The sequence below is a fragment of the Oryzias latipes genome, chromosome 8, assembly GCF_002234675.1.
Source record: "Oryzias latipes chromosome 8, ASM223467v1".
NCBI classification, from domain to species: domain Eukaryota; kingdom Metazoa; phylum Chordata; class Actinopteri; order Beloniformes; family Adrianichthyidae; genus Oryzias; species Oryzias latipes.
This window is the reverse complement of record NC_019866.2, coordinates 25,227,474-25,236,704: the sequence shown is the minus strand read 5'-3', so window position 1 is coordinate 25,236,704 and position 9,231 is coordinate 25,227,474. Positions and strand designations below refer to the sequence as shown.

At 49.4% G+C, this 9,231-nt stretch overlaps 1 protein-coding gene across 3 annotated transcripts; it reads right to left on the bottom strand.

Moving 5' to 3' along the window:
- Positions 1-253: 253 nt before the first annotated feature.
- Positions 254-8,908, bottom strand: LOC101159269 (WD repeat domain phosphoinositide-interacting protein 1). 3 transcript variants are annotated; one of them, XM_004071898.3, is made up of 13 exons: positions 8,581-8,905; positions 7,004-7,086; positions 5,165-5,334; positions 4,849-4,945; positions 3,741-3,838; positions 3,000-3,092; positions 2,802-2,872; positions 2,597-2,704; positions 2,052-2,216; positions 1,833-1,940; positions 1,566-1,696; positions 991-1,091; positions 254-765 (listed from the first exon to the last, which is right to left on the bottom strand). In XM_004071898.3, the coding sequence occupies exons 1-13, from the start codon at positions 8,667-8,669 to the stop codon at positions 715-717; spliced, it is 1,365 nt and encodes a 454-aa protein (XP_004071946.1). In that variant the 5' UTR covers positions 8,670-8,905; the 3' UTR covers positions 254-714. The 3 variants fall into 3 exon arrangements, with proteins under 3 accessions (XP_004071946.1, XP_011476977.1, XP_011476978.1); XM_011478675.2 differs by having other exon boundaries at positions 5,165-5,331; XM_011478676.3 differs by lacking the exon at positions 991-1,091 and having other exon boundaries at positions 535-765; positions 8,581-8,908.
- Positions 8,909-9,231: the final 323 nt, after the last annotated feature.

Sequence of the window (9,231 nt, the reverse complement as noted above, 5' to 3'; positions counted from 1 at the left end):
AGACACGGCCTCAACTCCGGAGAATGTCCACCGATGCAGAGTCAGGTCATGTTCCTGTTTATGGCGTGTTTGGTTTTCACACGCGTGTCCACAGGTGTCCTCTGTGTGTCTGCATGCTCCTCACATGCAGACATGTGCAGCTGGGACTTCCTCCCAGATGGAGCATCTCAGTAGCTCACAGCTTCCCAGCTGCAATTTCCAAAAACTGAAGGACACACAGGCCTGCAGCTGCATCATCACAAACTCTGACACATTCCTTTTTCTGAGTTTATTTTGTTCACTTGGGCTACATGTAGTAAAATTCCTTTACAGATTATTGGGAACATCCTCCTTAAATGTCCTTAAATGTCACATTGCCGACTTAAACTCTCAGTGAGAGGCATTCAAACTAAAATGTTGCTACAGCTGTTCATAAAATGTGTCCAATATATGAAACCTGTGGTTAAATGTCGTCCCCTGCATGCACGCTGACTTCCAGAGGAAGGTCAGCGACCGGAGGATTCCCGGCTCACGCGCGGCTTTCTGAAGCTCCAGAGCGAGCGAGGAGGAGGCAGAAGACGAGCAGAGCGCCGCCGGAGCCGCTCTTTCTCTCGGCCCGGACCGTTTCTTCAGGAGGTTGCTTCCACGTCTCACTCTGAGGTTCAGGTCTTCTCTTCCCGTCGGTAACGGCTGATGCGTCGGATGCACCGGTTGTCCGTCGGCGCTCCTCCGTGATCACAAGGGCCCCCCCCTGCAGCCGGCGGCTCCGTCACGGCACACCTTTATCTGGACAGAAGAAGACCCTGGTGAGTTCTCTCCTCCTCACCCCCAGGCCCGTCAGTCGGTCAGCGGCTCCTCTCATCTGCTGGAAGAAGAAAACGTTTCTTCTTCCAGCAGATGAGAGGAGAGCCGCCTCCTACGCCGCTCCGAAGAGGCTTTTCCCGGATCTGCTCGTGTCACGGAGAAAAGCCCCCCCAGGGAAGGACCAGCCTGACACCTCTGGATGCTCACAGGAGGAAACTCGTTCTCGTCGTCCAGACGCACGGGTCCAGAGGCGAACTCGTGCTCGGGGATGACCTCCCCCCTCTTTGCCCCGCTGTCCTCAGAGTAACCTGAGAGAAGAAGGAGGTCAGATGTTTGGAGCAGATCTGCTGTGAGCCCACAACAGACACAAAACACATGTTGTTGGGAAATAGGGAAATGGAGCTGATCAGATTTGATTCAAAAAGTTTTTTTCAGTTGTCTTGGATGAACAGGAGCAGCTGGTGAGCCAGGTTTTCTTTTCACATCGTTGGTGTTTTACTTGTATGCTAACCATTGGATTGAGTTGTATTCAGACAAAGTCCACCTTCGACTTCAGGCTGTTGGAAACATTTAGACTCTCTCAGCTCTCTGAAGGCGCCTGAGATGAATGACAGAACTTTGGTGGATCTCATCTTGAACGGGTCCGATTCATAGAGAGGAACATTAACCGATGAAGCAGACCACTTAAGGAAAAAAATACTGAACATGATTAACATTTAAAGCATCAAACAATAAAGAAATCAGCAGATTTGACGTCAGGGTCACCAGAGCTATGGACTGACCGGTGAGGGTCGCAGTGACGGGCCGGGAGGCGGGTAAGGCGGCGGTCGCAGCGTATGAGGGGGGGCACACAGTCTGTTCTGAGTCTGCGGACTCTCTGCTCTTCGCTGTGCTGCCGTGGTCGTCAAAGAGGCTGAGGCAGGAAACACAAGGAGGCCACAGCTCAGCTGTTACAGAGTTCCACCAAATATGAAGCTGCTTGTGACAAAAACATCTGAAGTCTGAAGTCCTTCCCCAACTGTCTGTCTGCCTGGGAGGAGAAAGCTCACCTGTGTTTGAAGAGCAGCTCGCACTCGCCGCCATCCTGCAGATCCACGTTAAAGACGCAGAGCTGGCCGTCAGCCGTGACCACCAGCAGCTGCAGAAGCTTCTGGATGCTGAAAACCCAAACCCAGTTTTAGCCGCCTGATTCTCATGCTCTCTCCTGCAGGAAGGGCAGGTGTTGGTGGCAGGTTTTACCGCCGTCTGCGATTTCCTCCCTCGCTCACCTGACCAAGCTGCAGACGCTGCTGTGAGCGGATGGCGTGAGGTGAACGGTGGCGAAGGCGCGGTCCTGGCTCATGGCGTCACACACCTGAGCGGGAAGGTAGCTGCTGGCTGCTGAGAGCATCCTTCCCACGTATGAGGTCCAGGTGGCGGGCTCCGCCCCCTCCCTGCAGACATGACGACACGTGGAGGTGCAGGTGAAGGGTGGAGCGCCGCAGCGGCATCACACGAAGCCGCTGCCGTTTCCGCTCATCTGATTCCAAACATCTGAACCTCACAGAGATCTACAGACTGTCATCTAGCGCTGCTCCCATGGGGGGAGGCTTCTCTCCCTTCAGTTCAGTCTTTGATTTAGTTTTATCCACACTGTTAAACCCACAGCACATGCGGGGGGGTGGGGGGGTCCCTGAAGGCAAAACAAACATCTCTATTTTAAATATGATGGTAGAGAGCGCTATAGACACGCAAAAAGAAAAAGTAAATTCAGAAAAACGAGGAGTAAAATGTTAACGGTAACCATAGAGACGGGAGCTAAACGTTCTCTCACGTCGGTTCCAGCTGCTCCAGCCTGAAGACGTGAACAGTCTCAGTGTTGCTGGAGGCGCAGAGGAAGAGAGCATCCGGACTGAAGGACAGAGACCGGATGCTGACATACCTGTACACACACACACACACACACACACACGTTGGATGCTTCACGTGGTTCCACTAACCACCGTCACTCAGCCGGCTGCGCAGACGAGCTCTTTTACCTCTTCAAGCCTCGGCGAAACTCAAAGAGACGGAGGCCTTCAGGAATGGAGAAGACTCGGATGACGGTACCCTGTGGAGACCGACTGTCACTTTGGACACTGGAGCGCCGGGTTTTACCTTTAGCCGTGTCTGAACCGCTGTCATGTTTTAAAGGAGTTCTGCTCCGGAGCAGACGGGGTGGGGAAAGCCGTTCTTACCCTCTCTGAAGCACTGGCGAGTTTATTGGCTGAGGTGTTGAAGGTCAAAGCTGCCAGAGGAGCATCGTGGGCAGAGATCACCGTCACTGTGCTCTGAAAGGACAACATGGACAGGAAACGCTTACGCTGCTGCTGCTGAGGGACAGACGGACCTGCGAGGCATCCCACTGTTTTCACGGCACATCCCAACGTGTGGCTCCGTTAAGAAACCAAAAGCAGGAAACATCCAACGTGGCCACAATCCTTACAGATGTCAGAATCCAATGCAATCCAGATCATTTCAATAAACCAGCTGTTGAGCTGTTCTATAATAAGAGCCTGTACAGGTGACCAACAGATGACGCCTGGGCAGAACGTGGAACACAGTCAGTTGGAATCTGACCAGCAGAGTTAAAGTAGCAGAATCCAGTTGTTTTATATATTTTAGCAGAAGGTAGCATCAATGCTGCAGCCTCATTAGGAGTCAGGAAAAATGATGTGAAAATCAGAGTAATAGCTAGAAAAAGGCTGTTGTTATTTTACCCATCAGGTTTTAAAAGGTGTGAGGAAAATTCTGCAGTACAGGAGCGGCAGAACGGACGTGTTCTCTGTTGGTCGGTGTCTCATGAAGAACAACCCATTCCCTTTGGAACTGGACTCAAACTGGACTCAAACTGGATTTCACGGTTTAACTTCAACAGAGTTTAGAACAAGTTTTCTCTACTGATGAAACACAGACATCTGGGATGAAGAGACCCTCACCAGAGTGTTGGCACCGTACACCACAATCTCTCCAGTCGTGGCACTGCCGGGGTATGCCAGGAAGGAGTTGGAATTATTGATGGAGAGAGCGCAGAGACCTGCAGAAGAACAGGCTGTTGATGTGCAGAGTCACCTCTGAGGGAAGGTTCACGACAAAATAAGGAAGGCGTCCATTATCAGAAATGAATGGATGACACGGAGGCGTGAAGTGGAGAACGGTTGCTTCTGCAACGCCCATGAATTTCCTATAGTGGACGACTCAAAGGCCATTTTCCTGTTCATGCCATCGTCATTTAAGAAAGAAATAAACCAAATATCTGCGCTTTAATCTTGTTATTTTTTAGGTTTAAATCGTCTCTCCCAAAAAGTGGACTACTTGACACACGGTGCGATTCGTTGTCATGGTAACGACCTCACTCTGCCGCCGTATAGGACAGTGAAATATCTGTTGAGCGTCATGTTCAGTCATCCAAACCATCATTACATCATTAAAGGTTCACCTCCTGCCGCTTGTTTTTATCCAGACGATGAAGATGAAGTTTGTTTTGAAAAGTAAAGTCTACAAGCAGTTTCCTGGATGCCTTTGATTGAAGACACATCCACCACTAACTCTGGATTATTCAACGTAGATCAACAACCAAACTACTCATTTCACTAATTAATAATAAAAATATTTATAAACATTAAGGTAATAAGGTAATAGAAGAGCAACAAGGCATAAAGACAACAAACTATTTCAAATGAAAGTCAACATAGTTGATGGTGAAACGTGACACAGTTCTTTTCTACTGTGGGATAACGTCTGTCCACCTATGTTCCAAGGTTATGTTGCCATGGTTACCAACTGGTGTTCAGGCCATTTAGGCCGTGTGACCGGAACTACTTTTTAGGTGTGCATTATCACTTTTTAATGGGCACCCTACAGCCAATCAGAATCCAGTATTCACTTGGACAGATTTTAACACATGCCAACATTTACACTTTTTCTTTTTATTCTTTTTTTCTTGGGGGGGGCACATCTACATGCAAACTCTTCATGTGGGGAGGTAAAGTTTGGCAGAACTTCCTGTTTGAGCCTCCATGTGATGATTGCAGGCAGAGTTTTTACCTGAGGGGTTTGGCGGCACGTTGAGCAGAGTCTGGATCAGCTTCATGTCTTTGATGTTGTGAATGTAAATGGATTCTTCAAGGCACACCACCAACCACTGAAAACAGCCACCAAAGATGTTGGGACAAAAGCAGAAGGAAGTGAGGCGTTCAATATGAGGCTTCTGCCAACACTCATGATGAGGACAGCAGAAAGGCCTCCCTGTGTCCCTGGGAGAAGATGTCCACAGAATTGAAGGTGTTCAGTCAAGATTCATCTTTGGATCAAATGTGGAGAACCCCACAGTGATCCGGGCTCAGGGAACAGTGAAGATCACCTGTCTGTTGAGCTTCACAGCCAGGATGTTGCTGGAATAGCTGTAGCTGCAGATCTCTGTTCCCTTTTTGAAGTGGTAGATAGTCATGCGCTGAGGCACGGCACGGCTCACCACCACCACCAGACTGCTGGAGAACAGACGCTCCGCGATGAAGACGTCAGGAACCTCTGCTGGTGAAGAGCAGAGAACAGACAAACTTTGGTCCGGGAACGCTTCCTCAGAGCTGACGCCGACAAAGATGCCACCGGATGACCGCAGCAGCAGGTTGAAGGCGGCGCTGTGTCTCAGAGCAGATGTAACCGTTTCTGACACAGCTCGTCAACAGGAAACTGAACAAAGGAAAGGCGGTCTTTAAAATAAAGGTTAGCCTCGAATCCAGAAGAGGTTTATCCAAATATACACCTCATGTGTCAGAAGATCCAGGACCTCCTACCTAGAGGTCTTCAGCTCTGATCTGTTTGCTCAGCTGTTGCAGGACAAGTTAAAAAATGTCTAAATTAAAATCGAGTCGGTGGGAAAACATCTGATGGTGAAATGTTCCAGCTCTAGCATGGTTTCAGGCAAACCATCTTCTAGGCTTGCAACCTTGGTGCCATAACCCCCAACATGCATTGCGTGGCTGTTCTTCTGGCAGGTCCAGCCCTGTCTGAGCATGCAGCCTGTAAAACCCACAGCCTGCGGTGACGTGGACTGAATGACCTGCAGTTCTCTTCTGGATCACATAGCCACAATCCCCATTCATCAGACAACAGCCTGCACCTCCATACCTGCTGGGACCCCTCACAGGACCCTTTGGCAGTCTGTGGAGCCCCAAAGACAGTTGGGAAGTTTGCACTCACTAAATGTAAACGTCTTCAAGAGTTCTCCAATAGGTTCAGATGTGTTTGGATGTCATGTTTGGCAATAATTCTACGTTTCTCAGAAGGACCCTGTCTTTGTCCTGGGAGTCTTCCTCCGTGTTCTTCATGATGTCAGAGGATCTCGTTTGGGACGGCCACAAGTTTTCAGAGTTGTATTGAGATGAACCTTTTTCCTGGCTTCTGTTGAGGTGGGGATTCATTTGACTCGGTTTGTGACGGAGTGGGTGGAGAGTCCAATAAAAAGCATGAAATCCTGCAGGTTCCCTTCTTCACCTCTGATGACTGCACCTCTTGGTTTCAATCTTTGTCATCTACACACCTGAACTAGTGAGAAGGAAGGAGCGGCGGCCTTGCTTCTCCAAGTACAAGTTAGCAACGATTGGAGACGCTGAGGAGCCCGTGGCACAGCCGTGCTTCTACCTGTAGAATTCACCTGACAACCATCCAGAAGACCATCATGGACCCCTCCACAGTCTTGGTGAGCCACTAAAGTTCATCGCTGAGGAGGCTGGCTGTTCACAGAGCGCCGTGTCCGAGCAGATCAACGGAAAGTCTGAGGCCAACATGTGGCAGGAGATGCAGCAGGCAAAGAGACGACAGAGAGCTTCAGCGGATCATCAGAAAGATTCAAGAACCTGCAGAAAGACCAGAACGAGGAGGAGGAACGGCTTCAAAAACCACCGTCAGGAGACGGTTCAGTCATCCGTGCGCATGGTTGATCAGATTTCCTTCTTTGTAACAACAGACACCTGCAGGGCTCCGTGAAACACAAACACACCGTGGGAACATTTCTGACATCAGTCACGGTCTCACTGGATTCTGCAGAGCAAAAATGAAGCCTGAAGTGAACAAGTAAAAAAAAACTAAATGTTTTAGGGAAAGGAGGAGCTCGTGAGAAGAAAGCAGCTTCTTTTTGACCACGTGCACAGATCTGCAGCGAGTAGAGAAATGCAGGAATGATGTGAGTCAGAATACTGACCGTTCTGGTAGATGCACTCCAGCTGTTCTACAGAAGAAAGGGAAAAAATCTTGTAGCCTGTCCTTGTTCCCAAAGCTAGCGACCTGCAACACACACACACACACACACACACACACACACGCACACACACACACACTTTTACCATCAGCAGACATTGAAGAGTGGACCTATCATACAACTAGGGGTGTCACATCAATCTCATTTAATTACAGACAAATTAGCATGCTATTTTTTTCTAACTACATTAATCTCATTATTGATCTATACCTATAATCTCATAAGTAAATGAAAACGCCTGACAAGTTGTCCACTTTTTGAGTTTTATGTTTTATTGCGCCACAATGTCAAACATTTAAATGAAAATACCTCAAAATGAGGCTTTTCAGTAAATGATTCATTCATTCATCTTCTAATCCGCTTTGTCCCTTTGGGGTCACGGGTTGCTGGAGCCTATCCCAGCCACTCGTGGGCGAAGGCGGGGGACGTCCTGGACAGGTGGCCAGTCTGTCTCAGGGCCAATATTAGGTTAGATTAAAAAAATATATCAAATGAATGAATAATTAATTGCAGGGGTTAATGTTTCAGAGAAAACCTTAACGATGCAGTGTGAGCGTCGGCCAAAAACCCTCAAGACGCCAGATATTGTGGGCGGGACTGATGGTGCGGAGCAACCATTGACTGTAAGTGAGAACTGGACTGAGCGAGTGTGACATCACCCGTAGAAAAACGACCAACTTCCAGTTCCAACCAATGGACGTCAGTTCAGTCGCCGTTTTTCAGCGACAAGTCTGACGCCGTGTTGGAACCAGACGTCTTAGTGCCCTGTGATTGGTCTGTCTTAGTCCTATCAGTAGTGAGCTGTTAGAAGGCCACGCCCCTTCCACTGAAAGCAGGCTCAGGACAATCTGAGCCTGCTTTCAGTGGAAGGCATCAATTGTTCAGTCAAGCACTGAACAATTGATGTGAGACCGCTTACTTTTATTGAGGCATCTGATTGGTCAGTGTATAACTGTAACAACTTGTGCTAAACCAAAAATATTATTATAAATTATAAAAAATTATAAATTATATTAGCAAAAAGATGTAACAAAGATGTTGCAGAGTAAGAATATTTATTCTGACCAATAGAACGACTGAGGAACCGTTTCTGTATAGACATCTGGATTTCTGGCTTCTTGGAGCCACTTCCTGTTTGGAACGCCTGGGGGGGGGGGGGCATTCAGTCCAGTTACCATATACAGTCAAAGAGAGAACACCCCCCCCCACCCCCACCCCCACAAAGTGACCGCCTGTGGTTGTCAGCTTGTCATTTCACTGACTTGCTTGCGTCAGCAGCCACCTTGTGGTCACTCGGTGAACTGGCCTGGCTCCAGATTCACTTCCTGTAGGGCTGCTGGCTTTAACCCGTTCCAGAGCGCCAGCAGTCACAGCGTTACTGGTGGCTGTGCTGCAGGATGACGCGGAACGCTGCACCGTGACGTCATGAACGGCTTGTGTCTGCTGAAGGGGCTCGCGCGTTTTCGGAGGACCTGGCCCGCTCCCCCCGGCAGCTGATCGCCCCGCGTCCCGGTTCTTACGTGGAGTCTTGGTTGAAGGAAGCGCATCCGAACCGGGGCCGCGGCTCGTCCGCTTCGCCGGTGGCGCCCGCGCCTTCCGCCGCCTCCATAATTTAGGCTTCCAGCGACCTCCCCCCTCCCCTCCGCACCCGTCTGGAAGCCCGGGACCGGCTTCACTTCCGTCCTCGATGTGGACTCCAATGCGGCTTAACGGGGAGAGACGCGGGAGCGGCGGAGGAACCGTCCAGGCGGGGCTCCGGTCCTGCTCGGAGTTCGGGGGTTCGGTGGTTGCGGAGTAGCAGCAGCAAAACAAGAACAGCTGGCGGAAGTGCGTCACACCTTCCTTCTCTCTGATTAGCTCGAAGTCGAGCCACGTGGTTGTTGCTAGACCGCTGATTGGTCAGAATTGGAGCGGCTCGATGGCATTGGCTGACTCAGCAGTTCAGCGTCAGTGGACGTCCATTCATGTAAAATAATGCAGGAAAAACCGTGACGTCATGGCCGCTGTCCGTCAGCGCCAGAAAGATCAACATTTTCTCTAAGGTTTAACCCCTGGCCTATTTCTACTTCTAATATTGTTTTGTTTTTATACATATGTGTATTTGATGTTTGCAATTGTTTTCTTATTGCCAGTCTGAATGTGAATCTTTGTAAAATGGCATAATTTTTATT